The sequence below is a fragment of the Emys orbicularis genome, chromosome 11 (assembly GCF_028017835.1).
Source record: "Emys orbicularis isolate rEmyOrb1 chromosome 11, rEmyOrb1.hap1, whole genome shotgun sequence".
Taxonomy (NCBI): domain Eukaryota; kingdom Metazoa; phylum Chordata; order Testudines; family Emydidae; genus Emys; species Emys orbicularis.
Window position 1 is genome coordinate 59804382 of NC_088693.1, and position 26734 is coordinate 59831115.

Genomic DNA, 26734 nt, shown 5'->3' on the forward strand with positions numbered 1-26734 from the left:
TGATGGGGAGGAGACAGAAAATACGGGACAATTTGCCCGTTTTTAAGAAAAAGTCGGGACGCTTGCAGGAGGGCTTAAAATGGGACGCTGATCACCCTATGCAAGTAGTTTAGATTCCAAGAACCAATTAAGATAACTTAATGTTCCATTATAAATATGCCTTTTTAAAAAGTGTGTTTTCCAATTCTTGCAGTTGTGTCAGCAGCTGGAAAATGTTATACCAGTCTTTGTGATGCATTTACTGGCAGATGTCCTAGTTTAGGGGACCCCATTATTGGAGGGGGTGGGAGGGGAGGAAATGGAAGAAAATACTTCAGTGTAAAGTAAATGTACTGAATTTCATTTTTATGGAAGAGGAATGTTGCCCTTATAAATTCTCACTGAATTGTATACACAAATAATTTACCAGTAGCCTTTATAATAAAAAACGACCAAATTAGAGTAGAAAGAGGAACTGAATGTGCTTGAAAAATATTAATGAAAATCACAAATTAGTACTTTCAAGATAAAAGAAAGTTGTCAGGATGCTAAGCACAAGACAATGTATTTCTGCTTAGAGAAGTTAAATTCTTTAAAAAAAATCAGGATCTTTAAAATGTGTGGTCTGAGTTTCCCTGGGGTTTTTGAAGGCAGAAGCGGTAACTTTTTTTGTCAAAATACAAGCATTTTATTAGTAATTAATAATCCTCCCCTTCAAATACAATAGAACCTCAGAATTACGAGTACCTCGGGAATGGAAATTGTTCGTAACTCTGAACAAAACATTACGGTTCTTTAAAAAAAATTACAACTGAACATTGACTTAATGCAGCTTTAATGCAGCAGAAGAAAAATGCTGCTTTAATCATCTTAATTTAAATGAAATAAGCATAGAAACAGTTTCCTGACCTTAACTTCCTTACCTTAGAAACAGTTGCCTTACCTTTTAAATTTCTCCTTTATTTTTCTTTAGTAGTTTAACAAGGTACTGTACTTTATTTGCTTTTTTTCTTTCTCTCTCTCTCTCTCTCCCTCCCCCTCCATCCCCCCCCCCCTCCAGCCATCCGATTGCACACTTCTGCTTCAAACATGGTGTGTGGGGACTGGTCATTTCGTAACTTTGGTGATTGTAACTCTGAGGTTCTACTATAGTTAAACTATTGCATATTTCAAGAATGTTCCTCAGTGCTTTCTGCAAACTTGATCCCATGTGTGAGTATGTTTGAGGCTCTGTACACAGTGGCACTGTAGGACTGAACTCTGTGGCAGCAACCCCAGATTTCACAGCAATGCTAATTTATTCTGTTGCCATGAAATATCCTCATTCCCATCCCATCTCTCCCACACAGATACCCATAGCTATGGTTTATGGTTGAAAATACTCATTGATAGATCTAAAACTTGTTTTCTACTGCCATTTATTTTTGTGGATTTTTAAGGCTGGAAGGGACCTTTGTGATCATCTAGTCTGACCTCCTGTATAATGCAGACCAGAGAATTTCCCCAAATTCCTATTTGAACTAGAGCATATATTTTAGAAAAACGTCTGATCTTGATTTAAAAGTTACTAGTGATGGAGAATCTGCTTCACCCTTTGGGAAGTATTTTTTATGGTTAATTATTGTCACTATTAAAAAAAATTGCACCATACACCTCTACCTCGATATAACGCCGTCCTCGGGACCCAAAAAATCTTACCATGTTATAGGTGAAACCGCGTTATATCGAACTTGCTTTGACCCACCAGAGTGCGCAGCCCCGCCCCCCCGGAGCACCGCTTTACTGCGTTATATCCGAATTTGTGTTATATCGGGTCCCGTTATATCGGGGTAGAGATGTATTTTGAATCTGAATTTGTGTAGCTTCAACTTCCAGCCATTGGAATTTGTTATACCTTTGTCTGCTAGATTAAAGAGCCCTCTACTGTTAAACTTTTGTTCCATATAGGTGCTTATAGACTAAATTCATCACTTTATCTTCTCTTTGTTAAGCTAAGTAGATTGAGGCCCATGGTAAGGCATGTTTTCCAATCCTTCTATCATTCTTGTGGCTCTTTTCTGAACCCTCTCCACTTTATCAACATCCTCCTTGAATTGTAGTCTTCAGATCTGGGTACAGTAGTCCAGTAGACATTGCCAAATACAGTGGTAGTATAATATATCTCTAGACCTACTCAATATTCCCATCTATATGTTCGGGAATCATGTTAGTTCTTTTTTGCCACAGCATCGCATAGGGAGCTTGTGTTCAGCTGACTTTCTACCTAAGTCCTTTTCAGAGTAACTGCTATCCAGGATAGAGTGCCCCATTATGTAAGTAAGGCCTACATTCTTTGTTCTTAGATGTATAATTTTATGTATATTGTTTGCCTGTGCCCTGCTTAGCAAGTGATCCAGATTGCTCTGTATCAGTGACCTGCCCTCTTTATTTACCCTTCACCCTGTCTTGGTGTTATCTGCAAATTTTATCAGTAATGATTTTGTTTTCCTCCAAGTTATTGATGATGTTAAATAGCTTAGGGCCAAGAAACAATCCTTGCAGGATGCCAATAGAAATACACCTTCTCAGTGATTCCCTGTTTACAATTACATTTTGAGACCTATCAGTTGTTAGCCAGTTTTTAATCCATTTAATGTGTGCCATATTGATGTTTGTATCATTCTAGTTTTCTTGATCAAAATATCATGCAATATATAGTCAAATGCCTTACAAAAACCTGTATTACATCAATGCTATTACCTTTATAAACCAATCTTGTAATCTCGTCAAAAAAATCGAATTTGTTTGACAGGCTCTATTTTCCATAAAACCGCATTGTTTGGCATTCACTGTTCTTGTCCTCCTTTAATTCTTTGTTAATAAAGTCCCATATCAGTCATTCCGTTATTTTTCCTGCGATCAATGTCAGGCTGACAGGCCTATAATTACTTGGGTCATCCTGTTTATTCCTTTAAATACTGGCACAACATTAACTTATTCTAGTCCTCTGGAACTTCCCCAGTGTTCCAAGACCTATTGAAAATCAGTAGTCATAGTCCAGATTGCTCCTCAGTCAGCTCTTTTAAAACTCTCAGATGCAAGTTGAGACCCACTGATTTATTTTTTTAAATGTCTAACTTTCATAGCTGCTCTTAACATCCTCCTGAATTATTACTGGGTGGAAAGTATTTCATTATCATAAGAATACATCTGGCATTTTTCCCAAATACAGAAGAGAAATATTTGTTAAGCACTTTTGCCTTTTCTGCATTGTTATTGACAAATCTACCATTTCTATGTTGTAAATAGACCAATACCATTGTTAGGATTCCTTTTGTTCACTATATACTGAAAAACAAAAACTGCTTATTGCACTTAACGCCATATAGTTTTCTTTGTGTCCTTTTGCTTCCCTTATTAATTTTCTACAATTCTTAGTAGTGAATATAAATTAGAAACTATCAACTTTCCCTTTTTTCCATTTTTTTAAAAATAGCGGTTTCCACCTTCCCTCTAAGTTAGGTGGTTGTTTTAACAAATACTGTCTCTTAGGTGTGGGGTTGTGGACTTTTGGGCATCTAGTAAAACATTCTTAAACAATTCCCAGTTATTATTCATGTTTTTCTGTTGAAATTATTTCTGTCCACTGATTTGGCTCAGAATCTTCACCTTTGTGAAATTCGTTCTTTCTAAAGCACCAGTTATGTTACTCATTTGGGCTTTATTTGTTTGCACACAAGAAATGTAAGCAAGTAAGGCAACACTAATTATTTAGCTTTGTGATCGGTTCCTCTTTATCTGCCAAGACAAGGTCTAGTATAGAATTCCCCTGTGTTGGATACAATACTCTTTGGGTTAAGAAACTGCCACCCATATAATTCTTAGAAATCATGAGGATGTTATGGTTCTGAGACCTCCAACCTATGTCACTCCACTGAAGTGCTCTGTGATAACACAGCTTTTTTCCCATACACATTATAGATAAGTGCTTAAGGAGCTGTTCACTTTGTCTTCAAGGATGGGTGTTTGTTATGCTCTCCAGACTACTGAGCTGTGTCTAGAGGTATGTTTACACTGCAATAAAAGACCTACAGCCCCAAGTCTCAGAGCCTGGGTCAGCTGACTTGGGCTGTGGGGCTAAAAATAGCAGTGTAGATGTTTTGGGCTCAGGCTAGAGCCTGGGCTCTCAGACCCTGTGAGGGAAGGGGTGGGTCTCAAGATCCTGGGTTCTAGCCTGAGCCCAAATGTCTACACTACAATTTTATAGCCCTGTGAGCCTGATTCAGCTGACCTGGGCCAGTATTGGCAGTGATGTGGGTCTTTTGCAATATAAACATATCCTAAATTACTTAGCTTGGAACCACCTCCTGCCTGTGTGCCCAGGGACCTTGAGAGCCTGTATCTGACTTCAACTGGTTCTCCCTGATCTCCATGCTTTCTAGCTTGTTAGTCTATGCTTTTGTCTCCACTACTTTTTTGCTGTAAGCAGGATTCAGTCTTTTGCTCTCCAAGTACTGCTGCTGCTTGGAATAGCTAGGATTTTTCATTGTAATTAAATTAACTCCCCCTTGTGGGGAAAGTTGCAGGACAAGAGGCAACTGGAAGCAAGCCCAGCATGATAGAGAGACTGGAAAAAAAGTTGAGTACCTGGCTTCAGTGTGATACTGGATTCCTTGCCATCTTGAAAAATGCCAAATGATGTAGCCACAGAATCAGTCCTTAGGGCACTGACAGATTGAATAAGACAAGTAACAAATCTTTGAGTGCTGGTACCTATGGGTATTGCACAGTGGGTATGCATTCGCTATGTGCCCCTGGAGACAGAGAGTTTTGAAAGCAGTGTCTGTTGGTCCGCATTTGCACCCTAGCTCCCCTTGTATCTCCAACCAAGAAGTTAAAAGGTAGGGCAGACTGACCACTTCTCCAGTTCCCTTTCACAACCACACCGTTTGTGTTGGAACCTCCAGTGTCCAAAGCTTCAGCTTTATTCCTTTTTCTGTGAACATATATGTAGACATCTGTAAATAGCATTTAGAGTTTTATCAATAGTTTTTAGAGTTAGCTGTCCACACCTGACCCCATCCCCAGGCATCTTTTGGGGGTTGTGTACCACTCTTTTTCAACAACTGAAGTGCAATAACAATGGACAAATGGGTGTTGAACATCATCCATTCTGGCTATACAATAGCATACTTCCCTACACCCTTCAAAACTTCTTTTCTCAGCCTTTTTCGGGCACCACTTTCACAAGAAGATTCTCAAACGAGAAGTAGAATCCCTCTTACAGTGGGGCCCAATAGGGTGAGTTCCTCTTCAGTAGAAAGGGAGGGCTTTTTACTCAACTTAATTTCGGATACCAGAAAAGAAGGCCAGTTGGAGACCAATTTTTGGTCTTTCCCATCTCAACTGTTTTGTTTGCAAAGTCAAGTTTCACATGGTCACATTGGCATCTGTAATTCCATCCTTGGAAAAAGACGTGGTTTACAGCTCTTGACATGAAGGATGCCTGCTTTCACGTGGACGTTCATCCCGCTCACAGATTCTTTCTCAGATTCATATTGGACTCTGATCCCTTTCAATACAAAGGACTCCCTATTGGCATTGCTACTGCCCGTAGGGTCTTTACCAAGGTGTTCTCTGTAGTAGCAGCCTATATCAAATGCTGTGGTTTCACGGTCTTCCCCTAACTTGACGATTGGCTCCTTGTTGCCAAGTCACACCAAGAGGCTTATGCATCAACTTTGACAATGCTGCAACTTCTCTTTGGGGGTCAGCATAAACACCAAAAAGTTCACCCTCACTCCTATGCAGACTAGTTTAAATTCAGTCACAGAAAGGGCTTACCTGCAAAGGGACAGGTTTCATACTATGAATGATCTCATTGACCAGATCATAAGCAGTCCTTGAGTACCTATCAAGATTTCTCAGTCTCCTAGGTCATATGGCTTCCTGCATTTATGTCACACCATATGCCTGGCTCCACCTTCAGTGCTTTCAGGTGTGGCTTCAAACTGTGTACTTGCCAAACCAGCAGTCCATGAACACCATAGTGACTGTTCCTGCCAAAGTGATGTGATATCCCTGCCAGGTATGCGTGGGCGTTCTCTTCTATGCCTCCTCACTGGACAGCATGGCCATTACAGATGCTTCATGGCAAATCAGGGCAGAAAAGACCCAGGCCGTAGACATTGTCAATTTGTCTTGGATGTACTACCCTGCTGCCTCGCACAAGGGAATTCTCCCTTAAGGGAAGAAGGCCAGCACTCCAACTCAGAGACATAGATAGTTAAAATATATTGGGGGGACAGAGGATAGACTTTCAGTCAAGAGCATGCTGAGTATTGTAAACTATTCTTATGACAACCACAAGGCAACCTACGACTATATCTTTCCTCTGTGGGAAAGTGTAAAGAGGGATAGGTTTTTCCTGCCACACCTAAGACTTCTAAAGAATTGGGTTGTAATTTCTTCTTGCTGCTGTAGGTCACCATGCCCTAATGTCCAGATTATTGTTCCCAGCTTCTTCTGCAGGTTGCCAGGCCCCGCCACCCCCACCACCTCATTCCCCTTGCAGATTGCTATTGAATGAGGAGAGGGACATCAGCTCAGATGTAGAAGAATAGGCAGACTTTTAGAGGCCTTTTGGTCCCCAATTTTTGTCATCCCTTCCTTCCCCAAGCCACCATTTTGTAAGGCTCGAAGGTTCCTCAGTGTACACCAGTAAAAATTTATTCTGGCATCACTAACAAAGATAAATATGCCTGTTTCCTTGGTGGTCAGGGACTTGTCACTTCTAACTGGTCGGTTTTGTTGTGTTGTTTTTTTAACCTTAGAGAGTGGCTCTTTCACTATACAGGCTGTTCAAATGTAGCCAAGTCTAGACAGGCATCATCGCAGCTCTCTCCTTCGGACATGACCACTCTCAGAGCCAACAACAGAAAGAAATAAACCAAAATGAACTTGTCATCTGAATATAAGTGCCCCCTGCATGCTTTCACAAGCAATACTAATATGGTTAGGGAGTATTGCAAGGTATGGTTCCTCTCAGACTTAGACTTTGTTTTAAGTGCACTTTTTTTTTTTAGGAAGAGGAGGAGTCAGGGCATGCAGACAGTCATCCTAGCTCTCCCATGATTGGGAGCAATGGAACCTATCCCATCCCTACAGAGGAAACAAGGCATTTACTCCATATTGTTTCTAGTCCAATAAAAGTTGGCTACAGAGCAGTTGTAGAACAGCTTGTATCTCAACAGATCTATGAAGAAATAAAAATTCAAGACAGATTTTCAAAGGAATACTAGCTGCCATCAACATACAGGGCTTCATGATACACAAGTATATTTGAAAGATACTTATCTCCATCTCTCAATTCGACAGTTTCACAGATACTTCCTATACTTTGCTCCGAGAGCAAAATTCTACCAGTACAGGTACTTGCCCTGAGGTTTAGCAACAGCACCGCAAGTGTGTATGAAAGTGTCAATAGTAGCTCTCAGGTTGAAAGGGCGGGGGGCATGTCTATCCCATGTTGGGCAACCTCTTTATCCAAGCCTCATACAGTGTCGGGGTCATAGATTGCACCCTCGAGTTAAGGAGGTGCAGAGCCACAGTTTTGTGAAAAATGGGAAGTGTAATTTAACATGATCTTTGAGTGGAGCTGGATACTGTCCTCCACAATCCAGTGGCTAATAGCAGGTACAATTACATCGCTCAGCTCCTGTGAATCTTTCCAAGACATCTTGTGGAGTGGAGGACAGTGTCTCATAATTCCAGGATATACAATGTCAAACTGCCAAGTTTTGAAGACCCCCAGTGGTAAGTCATGATGACACAGCGGAGTCTCCTGCCATTGCCATTTAAAAAAAAAATAATTTGAGTTAGTGCCCTCAAGTTGTTACAACACAACAGGGTTTCACTGCCGCTCATCTAGTATCTTTGGTGTACTTTGGTGCTGTGCTAACACATACCTTGTATAATCCACAAACCAATGGTTTGTGTTGATATGTCAGTGAGGGATGATGTCAAATATTTCATTAACTCTCCAACACAAATAGAGAAGCAAAGGTACTTAATATTGCCGATACACTGTTTAAATAAATCTGCAGACAATTCACTCCCATGAGACCAATTTGGTCTCGGGTATTCCTTTATCTCTCTGATATACATATTTAAAGTGAATAAAGTGTAAGCTGAAGCAGAAAAGATAATCCAGATAAGTAAGTTTTTTTTATATGTTCAGATAGAACAGACATAACAATAGGGAAGTCAACTTGGTGTAAAACTGAACAGGTACTCAGTTCACTGCTACTTTCAGTGGCTTTTAGCTTTTGAAGTGGATGCAGTTCCTCTCACCAACCTTGAAATAGATCTGAGCTGGAATCTTGATTAAAATGTTTGAGTCCTTCTGGCTAAGGCTAGGTAGCCTGTCAAGTAAGAATCCCAACTGTGCCCATCCTCCCCCCTCCCCCCCCCAAAAGTCAAAACTTAATGAAGCTAATGTCATTTTTGTTTATAACTTCATTATCAGGTTCCATGCTACAAAGAGTTCAGGGTAATGCATATTTGTTTTTTTAAACTTTTTAAAATTGGTATTAAAACAAAAAATCTGGTTTCTTTGGGATTTGTAAAACTTGCATTTGTAAAGTGTACATTTTGGGCATGCTCCTACCAGAGGACAGAATTTTGGACTATTAGAAACAAAAGATCCAAATGGTCCTCACCTAAATGTTTCTTCTACACTACACAATTGGTGAAAGATATTGACATCCAAAATAAAGGACCATATATGTATTTTTTTTTTCTCATGGGGTCCATTACATTCAAGAGAACCAGAATCAAAGATTTCCCTTTTGTACCTGTATTTTTTTAATTGAAACAACTTTGGTGTGGAGTATACAAAGATCGTCAATCTTCAAACTGTATTTTCATGTTTACAATAATAATTATATTTTTCTTTAAATGTTCCCTCTATTTCCCCTATCCACTGTTGTGAATTTGAAGTTTCAGGTTTGCTTTAACTTCATTGTGTGATGTCCTTATAGGGAGGAAACCTTCCCTCTTGTTTTCTCTTTCTCCCCTCCTCTTCCCCCCACCCTCCAGGAGATAGCTTGAATTAGACTCCCTATGGGAGTCATTGTTCATTCTCTTATGAAAGAATTCATGAAATACCCATCATTTGCAGTGATGGATCTAAATTATAGAACTTTTAAAGTACTTTCACTTAAAAATGATTTTAGGGATTTGAAGTTTGTTACTCTAGCTTTATTCTGTTAAGTTACAGTTATGTTAGGCTCCTTGCTGCCTCAAAATATGTATGTACAGGTAATGAAAGAGAGTACTTGCTTTTCTCTATAGGCCTACACAACATCCTGTGCGCTCTATTGATACTTTTTTTTTTTTTTTTTTTTTTTTTGTGCTTTTCTTAATTGAAAATTAGTTGCAGGAACACTTTGTTGAAAAATAGATTTAGTTGTGGGAGGTGGAAGGGTTGATAATTAGGCTAATTAAAACAGACCTAATACTCTTCTGTTCGTTGAAACAGCTCTATTGTTTTTCATCAGCGCAGCTGTTGTAATTGTTGTCTTGATGGAAGTGGATCTCTTGTTATGTAGGTCACATCAAGGGAAACTAGCAGATGAGCACTTGGTGCAAGTAATATAGCATGAGAAACTGTAGAGGAAAATACTACAATGAGAACACCATGAATAGTTGACTGAAATGGAAATTTGCATTTTGAAACAAGCAGAGGGGTTAAATGGTAGACTTGGCTGATTGTATTAAGGCAGGATTTAATAATTTGGTGATAGTGTCGGTCTATTCTTAAGCGTAGGTGTCTGAGTGATTATTAAAACTGTATTTCAATGTCAACTCCATTCCACCCCATCTAACTAACAATTTAATAAAATTCAACATTATGGTATGTTTGGGGGCAATAGAAGTCTAGGGAAATATTCACACTAACTTTTTTTTAGGATCTGATATGCATCTCTAATAAAATTTAGACAACTGCTTAGCTTGGATTTAAATAACTAACAAAATAATTCTTTCAATTATCATTTAGTTTATTACAGTGTTTGGGGGGAGGGGTGGGTGTATCAGTGGTGGTTTCCAGTGCTTTCTTTTGAAGCAGTTATTTTACTAGTAAGGTAACTGACCAAACTTGGATTGCTGATTTTTAGCTCCCTTTGGCTTTCTCCTCTTAAGAAGACCTTATTGAAGAGGAAGAAAAACTTTGAAAAATATTTAGATCTTTATTTAGATATGAATCTGATAAAAATATGACATTTCTTATATCACTTCAGAGGCAAGTGTAACCTCTCTAATAAAGAGTTGTACATGAATGTGTATTCTGGTCCACTGTTGACCAAAGAGAGTGCTTTTTTTACCTTGTGCTATAATCTTAAATGTAACTGACCAGTTTGATAGTACTGAGAGCCAGGTTGAATGAACAACTACTACATGTTTTCTTTGAGAATCCCCTAATGCAGTGGTTCTCAACCAGGGGTCTGGGGCCCTCTCGGGGGCGGGGGGAGAAACAGGTTTCAGGGAGTCCCCCAAGCAGGGCCAGCAATACAGTTGCTGGGGTCCAGGGCAGAAATCTACTACATGGGGCTGAAGGCAGGGGCCCCGAGCCCTGCCATTCAGGGCTGAAGCCAAAGCCTGAATAATGTAGCTTCTCTGGGGCCCCTGTGGCATGGGGCCCCAGGCAATTTCCCTGCAACACCGCCGCCCCTGGCTTTTATATGCAGAAAATCAGTTATTGGGGCACAGGTGAGCCATGGAGTTTCTATAGTATGTTGGGCGGGGGGAAGGAGGAGGGGCTCAGAAAGAAAAAGTTTGAGAACCCCTAACTTAATTTAGGCTGGAATGCAGAAAGTGATTCAGATTGGCCCTCTCAGCAGTGATGCTGCTGCGTGGGATGGTAATGTGAGGAGTGTTGAGGCCAAATATGCCAGCAATTTATTTTTTATTTTATTTATTGGTTCACCCTGGCCCTAACATGGAGCAGCGCAGTGACACCATGGAGACTCGTGCTGTGGTTAAGCCTTGCTGGACACAAATCTTGTCTAAATGGTGGTTGGCATACATGTATGCTGTTGGCAGCAATTTTGTGTGTGATCCTGAGGAGCCTGACAAGGCTGCTAGTCTGACCACGTGTTAACATGCCAATTCCCTGTAGTATGTGATGTGGAGAGTACCGGAAAGAAGCTTTTTGATGATTCAGCTTCTCTTCTACAGAATACAGAACCAGCAAAAACAATGTAGTGTGGTACAGAGTAATATTTAGTTAATTTATTTGATACAGAAAAATCCTCTTCAAACCCTTACATCCATGTGGGATATTTTTTTTTAGTTTTTAGTTTTAAGGCAATTTGTCTTTGGGAAATTCAGGACAGACCTTCTCTAGGTTTTATTGAATGTCATTAAGAATAAACCACTGGTGGAGTTGGAGGTTCCTGAACTGATCTGTGGACCATAGTTAGAAGGCTAATCACATGAAGCTAGTTTTCATTTTCGATTGCTAAATTATAGCATTTTTAGCTGGGTGGGTGTTGTTGGTTTTTTTATTTTATTTTATTTTAGTGCAAACACTCTCCTGATATTTTCCATGCAAGCAATTGTTGCTGTAGTAACAATAGAATGTTATCTGATTGTCTCATGGACTGCCTCTCCTCCCAACTGCAATGTTCCTACTAAAATGTGGTTTACGCTACAGAAAACTTTGAGGACCTCAGCTGTCATAGCTGATAGGATATTTCTGATTTTAAACAATTGATCATACGTTTTCTTGTTTACTCAACAAAATGAAGAGCTTCAGAATAGCATAGGATATGTTTTGTAGCAATTTACTTAAGTCAAACTGACAGTTTTGGCACATGACTGCATGTTGCTGGAAGTTGTATGGGTTTTTTTTCCTCAAGTATTGGAAGGCTTTTATTCAGTAATCAGCTTGTAAACAATTCATAGTATATTTCTTCCCCTATCAGTAAAAGTCTGCCATACCAATTTTCTAATTCTCAGCATTTGAAAATATATATTTGACAAGTTTTAAAACTCTAAAATTCATAAGAATAAAAAGCAAAACTATTTTGTTATTCCGAAGATTCTTTTATATTGCTGTTCTCCAGTAAGGACAGTGTTTAACTTGGCCATGTTAGGCATCTGTAGAATTTCTGGGTTTTTTGGGGTTTTTTTCATTTATTAAATGTAACTCTCTAACATGGTACACTTAATGTATTTTTGTTTGTGGCCAAGTTCAAGTTGCCACATACAACAAAAGTTCTTGGAATTTCTTGAGATTTAAGTGCTTATTCTTGCAACATTAATTTTGCATTAACACGTTTTTTTGCATTTAATACTAAGTACACGTGTATGTGAAACAACAGAACATTATAAAAGTATAATTCTCTACTGAGTAAGAATTCATTTGAAAACATTACAGGTTACTGAGTGAGGTTGTGGAATCCCGGCCATTGGGGGTTTTTTAAGAACAGGATAGACAAAAATCTGTCATGGATAGTCTAGGTATACTTAATCCTGCTTCAATTTGGAGGGATGGGACTAGATGACCTCTTGAGGTCCCTTCCAGCCATAGATTTCTATGATTCTGTTGTTGTTGTTGTTTACTTGGGAAGTCTTGTACAAAAGACTGGAAAACTTGGTCCCTGGCACTAAAGAGATTATATTTTGAAAACTAGAGATCAGACAAAAACACATTGAGAGACCAGATGATAGTTCAAAGTTTTTTTTTTTTTTTTTTTTTTTTTACAATTTTGGGTGGCGCTGGCCTGTTTTAAAAGGAATTAATGTTTGTAGGCTCCACAAGTGGATTTTGGAGAGGAATTTGAAGTAAGAGGGTGTGTGCCTGTCACTGTAGGATGGGGTGGTTTATTCTTGGTAGTACATAAAGTACAGTGCACCAAGAAAAATCATATTTGACTAAGTAGTTTTGTGAGAATTTTTAAATTGTGGTTGTGGAACTGAAACAGCCAGCTGTGGAATTCAGAAATAATGATGGTCAGTTTTTCTCTTTAAGTGTTTAAAAAAAAATAATAAATTGAGATACTGCTGTTATTAATAAACCACTCTTTTTCTTGTCATTAGACCTTTTCCTAGAAATACTTTTAGTATATAATGTGTGTATTAATAACAAATATAATGAAGCTAATCTGTTTATTTCAATGCTATATTTTAAGATAAATTTCAAAGTAGTCTTTTCAAAAGTATTGCAAGTATAGCTGTGCTTATAAGGCTTCTCTCACCTTTCCTACTTAGAAGAATTTCAGATTTAAATGTCGGTGTCCAAGTTTACACTGGTATTTGTTTGCACATTTTTTAGTGTTGACTTTAATTAGCCACTGTCCTGGCTAAATGCATAGTACCAGAAGTGACAACTCCCACTCTCCTTTTTATATATAATATAATATAAGTTTTTAGAGACACTGTCAGCTACAACACTTAGATGCTTGAAAATAAGGCTCTTTTCACTAATATCCCTCCTCACTCATTTTTAACAGACTGACTTGCTACTATGTTGCCTTTAAGGGTATGTCTAAACAGCAGTTAGGAGGGGCAGTTGCAAGGTGTGTAGGCATATCTGAACTAGCTTTGATTTGATCTAGCTTGCTAAAAAAGCGGTGTAGCCATGGCAGCACAAGTGGTAGTACGGGCTAGCCATCCAAGACCAATCCTGGCTGCTCCCGTAGGTATGTATTTGGGTGGCTAGCATATACCGCTGCCCACGCTGTTGCAGCTACACTGTTAATTTTAGCAAGGTAGCTCAGTTAAAATTAGCTCAGGTAGGCCTACATGTGCTGTGTCAATTGCAATGAATACAACACCCTAAAAGTGTAGATTTTAGGGTTTGTCCTCTGCCCAGCAACTTAGGCCAATATTCGTCAATAACTTTACAGTTGCACATAAATTTGTATGAGGAAGATTGCTGGTAATATGGCTACCTTTTTCATATATATCACTTCTCTCTTGGTACAGTCAGGAGGAATATAGGCCTCTGCATAGCTCTGTTTCTGCCTCCATCTTTTCTCTTCTCCTGTTGCTCCTCTCCTTGTCCCATGTTCTAGCCATTCACCTTGCCCCTTTGCGTTCTCTTACAGATAGGCTTAATGTGGGAATTACTGGACAAAATTTTAAGGCCTTTGTTACACAGAGTCAACTCAATGATGTAGGCTGACCTTCCACTTTAACCTGGTGTTTTCTTACATGCTGCAGCCTAACTTGGAACAACCTTCTTCTTTCTGTCTTGAAGGCATCTTCACTTTCCTTCATATCCCTCCTCAAAATTCCCTATTTTTGCCTTGCTTTCTATCAACTTCAGTTCATGTGCTACCTATTTTTTTTCATTTCCACAGTCACAATTTGCTATTTAAAAATACAGAACTTGTATGAATCACTCACTGTACAACTTCAGTTATTTTTGATTTAACCCATATTCCTCCTTTCCTGTGTTACTTTCATGTTCTACATTAGTCTAATTTAAATCTTTTGGCTCTTTGGGGTTGGGATTTTTTTTTGTCTCTAGAGTGCTGTTGGAAGCTGTCTCTACACAAATATTTAAAATTAGGGCTGTTGAGATTTAAAAAAAATTAATCTCAATCACGATTAATCGCGCTGTTAAACAACATTAGAACACCATTTATTTTAAATATTTTTGGATGTTTACTACATTTTCAAATATATTAATTTCAATTACAACATAGAATACAAAGTGTACAATGCTCACTTTATTTTTTTATTACAAATATTTGCACTGTAAAAAACAAAAAAATTGTATTTTTCACTTCGCCTCATAAAAGTACTGTAGTGCAATCTCTTTATCATGAAAGTTGAACTTACAAATGTAAAATTATGTACCAAAAAAACTGCATTCAGAAATAAAACAATGTAAAACTTTAGAGCCTACAAGTTCACTCAGTCCTATTTCTTGGTCAGCCAATCACTCAGACAAACAAGGTTGGCTACAATTTGCAGGAGATAATGCTGTCTGCTTCTTATTTACAATGTTGCCCAAAAGTGAGAACAGGCGTTCGCATGGCACTGTTGTAGCTGGCGTTGCAAGGTTTTTACGTGCCAGATGCACTAAAGATTCGTATGTCCCTTCATGCTTCAACCTCCATTCCAGAGGACATGCTTCCATGCTGATGATGGGTTCTGCTTGATAACGATCCAAAGCAGTGCGGACTGACGCATGTTCATTTTCATCATCTGAGTCAGATGCCACCAGCAGAAGGTTGATTTTCTTTTTTGGTGTTCGGGTTCTCTAGTTTCCGCATTAGAGTGTTGCTCTTTTAAGACTTCTAAAAGCATGCTCCACACCTTGTCCCTCTCAGATTTTGGATGGCACTGGAGATTCTTAAACCTTGGTTCTAGTGTTGTAGCTATATTTAGAAATCTCACATCATACCTTCTTTGCATTTTGTCAAATCTGCTGTGAAAGTGTTCTTAAAACGAACATGTGCTGGGTCATCATCCGAGATGGCTATAACATGAAATATATGCAGAATGCGGGTAAAACAGAGCAGGAGACATGCAATTCTCTTCCCAAGGAGTACAGTCAAAAATTTAATTGACGCATTATTTTTTTTAATGAGCATCATTAGCATGGAAGCATGTCCTCTGGAACGGTGGCCGAAGCATGAAGGGGCATATGAATGTTTAGTATATCTGGCATGTAAATACCTTGGAACACCGGCTACAAAAGTGTCATGCGAACGCCTGTTCTCACTTTCAGGTGACATTGTAAATAAGAAGTAGGCAGCAGTATCTCCCATCAGTGTAAACAAACTTGTTTGTCTTAGCGATTGGCTGAACAAGAAGTAGGACTGAGTGGACTTGTAGGCTCTGAAGTTTTACATTGTTTTGTTTTTGAGTGCAGTTATGTAACCAAAAAAAATCTGCATTCGTAAATTACACTTTCACGATAAAGAGATTGCACTTCAATACTTGCATGAGGTGAATTGAAAAATACTATTTCATTTATCATTTTTACACTGCATATATTTGTAATAAAAATAATATAAAATGAGCACTGTCCACTTTGTATTCTGTGTTATAATTGAAATCAATATTGATAATGTAGAAAAACATCCAAAAATATTTAATAAATTTCAATTGGTATTCTATTGTTATAAGTGCAATTAATCGTGATTAATTTTTTTGAGTTAATTGCGTGAGTTAACTGTGATTAATTGACAGCTCTACTTAAAATAAATATTAACCAGTTTGAAAAGAAAATATCTTGGTAAATTTAATGCAAACTGTATATGATGGCAGACCATTCTGGATGTAATATAGAAGGGGAAAAGGTTACTTTTCAAAAATTCTTTTTGAAATGTAATTCAACACTTTTTCTCAAATTAGACTAACAAAATTGATTATCATATATGTCCCTTTCCAGATTTCTCCTGTACCATACCTTGGGTGATACCAAATTGGAGTAACTGATGAACCCTTTCAATTTATGTATTGTGTCCTTAAGAGAAAAGTAGGAGAGAGAAATAATTTGTTGTCAGACTTCTTTTTGTTTATAATTAAAAAAAAAAAAAGGGAAATAAACCTTAAAGGGGGAGGGAATGCTTGTGCAAATACTTGAAATCTGCTCTCAAATCTATGCTGCTAAATTTTGATTCTCTACTTCATTCACAGAATAAAGACACTAAATTAGCAACACATTGTCCTGCAGTCAGGTTATTTCTTTCAAGGTTTCCAACAAGCTTTTCTGATGTAAATCTCCCTGCGTAACTTCTACAGACTATTTGGTGCGTTTTGAGCATACTTTTGAACTATAGCTCTTAATATGTATCAAGTCACAAATAAAGGTGTTATGGCTAAGGCTACGTTTTAGTCACGGGTATTTTTTTAGTAAAAGTCATGGACAGGTTATGGGCCGTAAACAAAAATTCATGGGCCTGTGACTTGTCCATGACTTTTACTAAAAATACCTGCTGTTACTAAAACTTGGAGCTTTGGGGAAGGGGGCGGTCCGGGGGCTCTGCAGGTGCTGGGGGTGGTGGTGGTCGAGGACCCCTGCTGGTACTGAGGGAGGGGGTGGGGCGGACTGCGCCATGTTGCCTGGGAACCCCACTGGTACTGGGTGAGGGAGGGTTGGCGGGGCTGGCAGGGCTCCCCACCTGGCTCCGCATCCCTGCAGCTCCTAGGCGGCAGAGGGCAGGGACTCCTCCGCTGCTCCCGCCACAAGTGCCGGCTGCCGCAGTTCCCATCGGCCGGGAACCACAGCCAATGGGAGCTGCGGGGGTGGGGCCTACGGGCAGCGCAGAGACCCCCTCTGCCACCTAGAAGCTGCAGGGAGGCCGCGCACCCCCTGCACTCACCAAACTCCTGCTCCTTGCCCTGAGCCCCCTCCCACACACCCAAACTGCTGCTGATGGCCATGGGGCTGCTGCAGAGGTCACGGAAAGTCACAGAAACTGTGACCTCCGTGACAGACTCGTAGCCTTAGTTATGGCATTTTCAGTTTTGAAGTGCCATGTTTTTGAGATGTAAAACATACATGCAGGCCACTTAAAGCTTTTGAAGATTATATGGTACTTCCCTCAAGAGTAATAAAACTTGCAGGTATATAGCACCTCTCATCTGAGAATCTCAACATATTTTAGCAACATTAAGCTTTTCAGTAGCTTTGTGAGATGGATAACTGCTGTATTTAATTTTACAGATGGGTAAAGTGAAATTAAGTGACTTGGTCAAGGCAACACAGCAGGTCCATGGCCAACTGGGATTACAACCCAAGAGTCCTGATTGCCAATGTTGTCTGTCCTTACTCATATATGTCACACTTTCCTTTCTCATAAAGTCCTGCCACTTCAGCTCTGCAGAAATCCAGTCCAATTTTCAGTTAGCGTACTTACTGTTTATCTAAATTCCTCTTTAAACTTCAGTTCAGCAGTTCCTGTTCTAAACTGAATGTTGTTATTTGCAGCCAGGCAGCTGGTGCATTCCATTCCAGAGGTGGCTGCATTTCAGGCAAAGGAATTCCTTAGTATACATGGTTTATAATGAGCTTAGAAATCCTTCACGATATATATATAATTGTAACATTGTTATAATGGTTTTTGTATTCCAGTAAAAGCTAGTAACCCCATCATGCTAAAAGATACTTGCACTGTATTTAAATTGATAAATTATACACTAAACAGTACAAGATATTTGCATAGATGTAAACATAGAAAGCAGAAGCTTACTTAAATTACTAATCAGATGTCTGTGTAGGACTGCATAACTAACTAGACGTATTTTTTCTTCTAAAAAGCAGCAAAGTGGACACATCCTTTCATATATGTACTGTGTAAATGCTGCCTTCTAGAGAGCTACTGAAAACTTGTTTAATTTTCCTCTTCCTAGATCCTTTTTATCTAAAATGGATAGGGCTTTTTTTATATACGCTCTTGAAAAAATGTACAAAAAACCTGTCTAAAGGACAACTCGTAAGTAGTTTCTTGTTCTTTTTCAATGCCCTCTGTGCATTTACATTTGTAGTGGCACACCTGATATCAAGCTGCAAAAGTACCTTGAAAAGTTGTGGCTGTTGGTTGAAGGGAGGTGGTGCCATAAGCGTTTCTTGTGTAAAGGTGATGGCATCACTCTCTTCTGAATAAGGGAATGCATCCCTAACAGCCTACGTTACTTTGCCACCTCTGAGAGCAAGCGGCATTTGCCTTCATGTCCTGTGGACTAGAGCTTTCCTCAACCTAGCTTAAATCCTTATTGTAAATAGCTAGTTTAGAGTAGTATAGGTTATCTTAGTATAAATATCCCTTTCCTTTCCTTGCGAGCCTTTGCCCCTTACCAGGACTGTCAGGCCCTGAGGTTTGTAAAGGCTTCAAAAGGTGTGCCTCTTGCCTGGCTATCATACTGGAGATCTGGTGCCTTTTCTATTTCCGGGCTTGTCTACCCTACCGGCTGGTTTGGCGGGCAGCGATCAATCCGGGGGGGTCGCTTTATCACGTCTAGTATAGATAAATTGACTGCTAAACGCTCTCCCGTTGACTCCGGTACTCCATCAGAACGAGGAGAACAAGTGGAGTCGACGGGAGAGCATCAGCTGTTGACTTACTGTAGTGAAGACACCGCGGTAAGTAGATGTAAGTACGTCGACTTCAGCTATGCTATTCACGTAGCTGAAGTTGCGTATCTTAGATCGACTCCGCACGGTAGTGTAGACAAGCCCTTAGTGAGACCCACTTAATAACCCCATATACAGTTTGCCACACTTTCATGCTCTGCACCAAAAGGGAGAGACATTTGAGGCTCCGGGCTCACCTGGCTTCTTGGTGCTACTACCTGATATCTTATTGGGCTTATTGATGGGACATCAGTCACCGTGTCCCCTTCCTTCAGATCTCATTTCTCCTTCAGCTCCAGGTGCATGATTACTTCAGATAACTGGGTGCTAGACACCATCCAGGACAGATACTCAGTTCAGTTTTGCACCAGATCAGCTCACCATCCTCCCACTCTTTCCCTCTTCAGGAACCCATTTCAAGAGAGTGTCCTAATGGAGGAAGTGGATTCCCTCCTCAGGAAATGAGCCATGGGGGGATTCAACGGGAATACAGAAGGAAAAGAGATTTTCCCCCTTCTCCCCCCCCCCCCACAAATTCCTTGAATCCCAATTAGAGAAACAGTCTGAGGGCCAACTGGACCTTAGAAACCCCAACAAGTACATAAGAATATTAAAGTTCAGGATGACCACTATCGAGGATGTTATCCATTCCTTAACCAAGGGAAATTGGTATGCAGTTCTCAGCTTAAAGGACACCTGTTTTCACTTAGCAAACAGTCATCTCAAGTATCTGGTTCTGTGTCATAAAACTTGTTTTAACAAAACCGATAGGTGTGGGAGGCCTTCCCTAGGAGTCTCTTGCTCAAGACTCTTTCAAGCATTTATTTATCAAAATTGCCTTCTGGATAGCAATTCACTCTATTAGGAGGGTGAGTGAGCTTAGTGCTTTGGTGGCCACTCCACCTTATAATGTGGTCCTCAAAGACAAAGTTACCATGAGACCCCATCCTGGTTTTATGGCCTAAGGTGCTCTCATATTCCCACTGGTCTCTATGTATTTCCCTCCTTTTATTTTCCCCCAGATCTTATTCGCAGCCAGAGGAAACTCCTGTCCGTGACATACAGGAGGGACAGTCAAAATCAGCCTGGCAGAACGTGCATGAGAACTGTCTCTGGACAGATAAGCAATTGATCAAAATCCCATTCTCTGATCTTTTGGGGCCAAATCCTGTTCCCATTGAAATCAAAAAAAGTTTTGCTATTGAGTTCAATGGGAACAGGCTTTGACATTCGGAGAGGAAAGAACAAAACCACTCAAGCAAGGGCTATGTTGCTTATACCACAGGTATCAAAGGCTGCTGACTCGTGTGAGAAAGTCAGCAGACATCTGATCTTTGTCCATTGCAAGGGAGAAATCAGCAATCAATGAGGCTAGAACAGTCTTTGTACTGTATCCAACTCATAAGTCCATCTGCAAAGGATCAAGGAAATATGAAGGCTCCAGATTACCTTAAAGTCCTCAGTCCCTTGGTTAGAATGCTCCCGTCAGTATATGTTCATAGTCCAGAGGCTGGAGCAGGAATCCAAACCACTGTTTAAACACCTTCCGTCCGTCCCACCCCTCCCCTCTTGAGGACTCCTGACCAACTTAACAGCAGAATACATATGGTAACAAACTTAAACAAAGCCTTTGTTTAAGTTTAGCATATGCATTGTGCTGTTAAACCCATATAAAGAATGAATGCCCTCCCTAGCCGCATTCTGCTCTTTTAAGGAGCAGAATGCAGCTCCACCCCCCTCCAGAGGGGGGGCTAGCCTCCCCAAGTGTTTCCGGTACCCCATACCCACTAAAAATCTCTTGCCGGTACTGCATATTGGAGCGTACCACTCTACTTGCACTCCTGAGTATTCCTCTCCCACCATCCACCTGATGGCTTGCTAATCTCCCACAAGTAGGAATGCACAGAGGCCATCCAAGAAGAAAAGGGTTACTTATCAGTAACTACTGTTCTTTGGGAACTGCCTCTGTGTAGTCACACTATCCACACACCTACCCCCTACTTAGGATTTATATGTAACATCACGTTTCTGTCCTTAGAGAGAAGGAACTGAGGTGTTTGGGAGGGTGCACCCCTTTTTATAGAGTAGGGTGAGGACTTCACTTATGCATCAGAATGCTCATGTACACACACATCCTTCCTTCCTGTACTGCTTTTCAATGCTGTTTCACAACTTGACTCTGAATTCCACAAGTCTGAATGCACAGTGGTGCCTCTCTAAGAACAAGCTATTGGTAACCTGTCTTTGAGACATTTATTTTCAGTATGGAGGACAAGCATTCCATGCATAATTTTAAAACCATATTATAGGTCACATTTTGAGTCTAAATTACTTGTTCTTCCAATATTAGGAAAACAAATATAAATATTTTGCATACTGAAATGTCTAGTAGCTAAACTATTAACTCTTTATCTTTACATCTAGGAAGTGTCTCATTCTGAACTCTGATCATGTGTATTTTTTTATTTTATTTTTTTGGCTAGGTTACCATACGCGAGTCCAAAGTCATAAGCAGCCTCATGCATAACTGTCCATCAGGATGGCTGTTTTCTGCTTAGTAGTATAAGTTTTGTTGATCATTGTGGAAATAAACTATATGCAGTAGTTGGCATATGGATCAACAGCCTGAGCTTTAAAAATAAATCCAATATTAAATTGGGCATAAATTTTGGTAGTACTTAAAAGTCACAGCAAAAAAAATTTTTAAAACGCCCTAATAATATTGGTAATTACTTTCTTCTGTGCTTTTATAGGGAAACTCTGAAAACACATTTCATGAGAGCAATGTAATCATGGGGCAAATGTTAAAAAACAACAACAAAAAGCAAATTTTGAGCTTAATTTCCAAGTGGTCTCTCATAGCTCCTATGGTATTACATTTTGTGTGTGTGCTCTGTACTGAATACATAACCATTCTATTTCCAGTATGGCTAATTGAAAATTTGCTTTATTGAATTTTACTTGTTCTTGATACACACACTTTGCTTGTGAAATCTTATTATTATTTTTATTTTTCTAGTTGACAAATCACGACCGCCTTCATCAAGCCCTTCCAGTATAATTCGCCGCACTTCCTCACTGGATACACTTGCTGCTCCCTACCTCGCTGGACAATGGCCTCGTGATAATCATGGACAGGCTGCTCCCTGTATGAGGGACAAAGCCACGCAGGTAAGACAGTTTTGTTAGGTGGTGTATTTAAGTGTAAGAGGGTGCCTTTTTTTTTTTTGTATACATTCACCTTCCAAGCTCACTTCTTTGGAATTTTCCTTCCCTTCCCAAATTCCTGGAGAGAGTTTGTTTTTCTATTTATTCCCAAATTCTTTGCACCCTTGCACGCTTGTGTTCTCCCCCCCCACCCCCCGCGTTATATCCGAATTCGCGTTATATTGGGGTAGAGATGTATGTTTGCATACGTCTTCCCCCAAGAAATTTTCTGGGAAACCCACCTAACTTTGTCCCATAAATTCATTCTTATCTGGCACATAGTTTCATGTAGTCTTTTGAAGCTCATGACACGTCCCAGGATTTATATTGGTCATGTCTCCTATAGAAATTACATATAATTCCACAATTCATGAACTTTGCATCTTAATACAATGGACTCCAAACCTACTAAAACTTAAATCAGTAAGGTTTTTCAAGTATGTTGCAGGAAATGGCTGCATCTGTCACAATAGCCTCTTTCTGTATTCAGGACAGGATTTGAATAGTATACAGTAAATAATGCCTAGGCCACATATTGAACAATGAAGATAAAACAAGCTGTTGAATAGTTGGTCATTCAGTAAGCACCGTCCATTCTGTGCACTGAATGAGGCAGATGACCTGTGGGAAAAATATATGATCATGTAATTAAAGACAGTATCATAATGCATACACACCAGGAGGTTGAATTAAAGTTGCTCAGGCAACTTAATTCTAGTATTTCCTAACTTTTGAGTGCTTGACTATAGATTATAGTATAGTTGTTTGTGTGATATTGCAATTATTAATTGTGCAGTATTGCTTATATACCAGAACGTTTGCTTGTGGCATATCTACACTACAAACTTAAGTCAATGTAATGTTAGGTTGACTTACAGCCACCACAGTAATTACTACAGTGGTTCATGTCCATGCTGGCCTCCTTCTGTTGGTGGTGCGCATCCACTGATTTAAGAGGGGCAGTGTAGGGAGCTGAGAGAGCCTGGGCTCTCAGCTCTGTGTGCAGCTCCCTGCTGGGAGCCTCCCCGTCCCCCCAGACTTCCTGCTGGGAGCACGGCTTCCCCCGTGGCTTCTGTGGGGAGCTATATGCCCAGAGCCCAGGCAGAAGCCCAGCTCAGGGTGAGGAGTCCAGAGCCTGGACAGGACCCCAGCTTGGGGCAGGGAGCCCCCCACCCGCCCCAGGCTGACAGCCCTGGCTGTGAGCCAGGCTCTCTTGTCAATTTCCTGACTCTAGCACCCAGCTGTGAAATTGATAAAATGAGAGCCAATAGTTGATATAAGTAACCTGCAGTGTCTATATGGACACTGCATTTCCTGAACTACGCTGACATAAGCCTCTCATGGAGGTAGAGTTATGTTGCTGTAGTAGGGCACTTTTCTTGGTGGAAGCAAGGCTGTAGTGTGGAAACTGACACAATTAGGTTGATGTAAGCTGCTTTACGTCAACCTAACTCAGTAGTTTAGACCAGGCCTTTAGTCACGTACTCAAGCAGTACTAGAAATGTCTGTTAACACACAGGATCAAATTAATCCCTGGTCAGAGCGCTAAAGTGATTGGGACTTGTACCCACTTAAACCTAATGGGTCAAATTCTTTCCGTGTTTTAAGTGAAACTAAATTAGAGTTAATACTTCTGTTATAGTTGGGGGTGATAAGTGTTCATATGAAATAGGGGAGAGACCTACTATGCAGATTATAGGAGTGGCTGAGGTGACATCTTCATACTGATTACTTATAGGAATATCAAAGTTGCCATAGAGGGCTTTCATTCAGTGACTTGTGCTTTCCAGCAGTGTTTGAATCCAGAAAATCATAATTGCATGCCCTCTCTTAGCTTACTTGCTTCTAATTTCTCTTTTTTCTTTTGTTTTTTGGCAAGAATAAGCATATCCTTTTAAAATTAATCCTTTAATCTTCTTGTTACAGACAGAGAGTGCCTGGGCTGAAGAATATTTAGAAAAGAAGAAAGGATCTCACAAGCGTTCAGCATCCTGGGGCAGCACAGACCAACTCAAGGAGGTCAGGAAAGCTATTGTTTGAAATAAAGTTGGGTCAGGCTTGTTGCCTGCATATTTTATTACCATGAGGTTTGAAGAAAGTGCAAATGTTTGTGTTTAGTCTTGCCATATAAAGATTGGAGGTGGAGAAAATAGAAATACATAATGGCTGATCTGTTTTGTAACTGATAGGATCACCGTGCAAGACACCAATATTTAATGAAGTGGGGTAGGGAAAGCAATGAGAAATCGAGGAAGTATCTGTTAGCTGAGAGAGGAATTCAAATGGTAGTATAATTACCGTCAAACTTAATTCTTCTTTTCGTGATGATCCAATATTGTATTCCACTGAGGGTTATGCGCCCCGAGCCGGAGCTTTTGAAAATAGTACTGTTCGGCGGTCCGCACATGCACACTGTGCCGCATCATGGCCTTGCCCGAGGTGATAAAGGGCACGGTGGGCTATCGACATCCCCAGTTTCTTCTCACCACCTCATGGTCCAAGCCAGAGCTTCTACTCTCCAATCGTCCTTGTGACACACTTTCTGAAACTTTTCAAAACCTATCCTTAGTACTGTTAGTAGTTTAGCTTTCTTAGTGGTTCTGCATTTACTTTTTCTGTTTTCTGTTCAATTCTTCCTTTCATATCAGATTTAGGACTTGGGACACTGCTTCAGTGGTGTTTCCTGCCAACCGTTACCCCACCCCAGCATCCGGTCCTGGGTACTAGGTATGCTGAAGATGCCAGGGTTCAAAACCTGTGATTCCTGCTCCCACTCATTTTCCATCAGCAACATACACCAGCATGTACTGCTTGGGGGAAGCCCCACATTGCATCCAGATACAGTATCTGCCTCACCTGCTCGTACTTGGGAGAACCAGACGCTCCGCCTCAGGAAACACCTTATGGAGGCTGCCATGGGATCAACATTGGATCCTGGTTGGGGAGCACCCCCTTTACATTAGCCTGAACAGGTGAAGAGCGCCCCCTCTACTGCAGAACCCTGCACTGGGGCCTAGTCATGAACCAAGGAAGCATGCACATAAGCATGGCAGTAAGTCTTCCTCCAAATCTAATGAGGACTCGGCACCATCCACGATTTCCGGCCATGAAGTATCCGTGCGTTGTAAGTCTCACAAGAATAAGAAATGGCAGGACTGATCACTAGATCCACTGGTATTGATCACAGACCCAGCGACTCTGCTGGCATCTCATGAACCATTGGTCTCCAGATAGATGCAGTTCCTGATACTGACTCCTCCAGCGAAACGGATACCATTGACCCCTGGGAGAATTGGAGGTGCCCTGGATCCCCATGAGTTATTCGCACTCCACGACCACCGATCCGATCACCAAGTCGAAGGGACCCTTTGCCCGCTATGCTCCTGCTACCTCCTGTTCCAAGAGTCCTAATGGCACCGCCATTTGGTGAGGTTTCTGAATCCTCTGTTTTGGATGATATGGATCTCTGACCCGGTCCACCACTCCTGTTCCGGAAGCACGACTACTGGAAGGTTCCGACAACACTGGGGCACTTCCCCACCTTGCTTTGTCTGCAGAGTTTGTATCTGGCACTGTGGTCCCAAGTTGCACAACAGCAGGGTCAACTGGGTTGGCCATACTGGAGACCATGGCCACAATGTTCACCCTCTGAACGGTCCCGCTCGGTCTGGGAGGACTCCCCCACTTCATCACCACAACCCTCGTCAGGTAAGCATTCCGACATAACCCTGGATGCTGCACCGATTAGCCCGACTCCAACGGTACTGACAGATCCTGAGAAGCATCCTTCATCTTCCCAGGATGCAGCTGCCTCTTCAATCCCCTCTTCCCCACTGGGTGACTATCGCCAGTTCCAGGAATTGCTGCGGAGACTAGCTAATGCCCTACACATTACCATAGAGGAGGTACTAGACAGTCAGTTGTAAATTGATGGGTCTACCCTTCGAACCGCTGGCAACTTGTTCCCTGCTCTACATGTCGTACAAGGGGCGTTTCTGATAGCGATAACCTCAGCAAGGAGGGTGTCTGAGCTCAAGGCCCTAACATCAGAGCCCACTGACACCGTGTTCTATAAGGACAAGGTTCAGCTCAGGTCACATCCAGCTTTCCCCCCAAAGGTTGTCTCCCAATTTCACATGAACCAGGACATCTTCCTCCCAGTGTTCTATCCTAAGCCGCACTCAAGCGGCAGGGAGCAGAGGCTTCACTCATTGGATGTCCGCAGAGCACTAGCCTTCTACTTTGAAAGAACAAAACCATTTAGGAAGTCCATGCAACTGTTTGTGGCCATGGCAGACAGGATGAAGGGTCTTCTAGTCTCCTCCCAACGAATTTCGTTGTGGATCACGTCCTGCATCCCTGAATGCTATAACCTGGCAGAGGTGCCTGCCCCTCCGCTCACAGCACACTCTACTAGGACTCCGGCTTCTTCAGCAGTGTTCCTGGCACAGGTTCCGACCCAGGAAATAT

At 40.8% G+C, this 26734-nt stretch overlaps 1 protein-coding gene across 1 annotated transcript in view; it reads left to right on the plus strand.

Moving 5' to 3' along the window:
* Nucleotides 1–26734, plus strand: part of FAM117B (family with sequence similarity 117 member B) — a 78240-nt gene that overhangs the window by 15843 nt on the left and 35663 nt on the right. Inside the window, exons 2-3 of the mRNA XM_065412913.1 lie at nt 22077–22228; nt 24191–24283. Of these exons, the coding sequence (XP_065268985.1) occupies nt 22077–22228; nt 24191–24283 (245 nt within the window). The remainder of the gene's footprint in view (nt 1–22076; nt 22229–24190; nt 24284–26734) is intronic.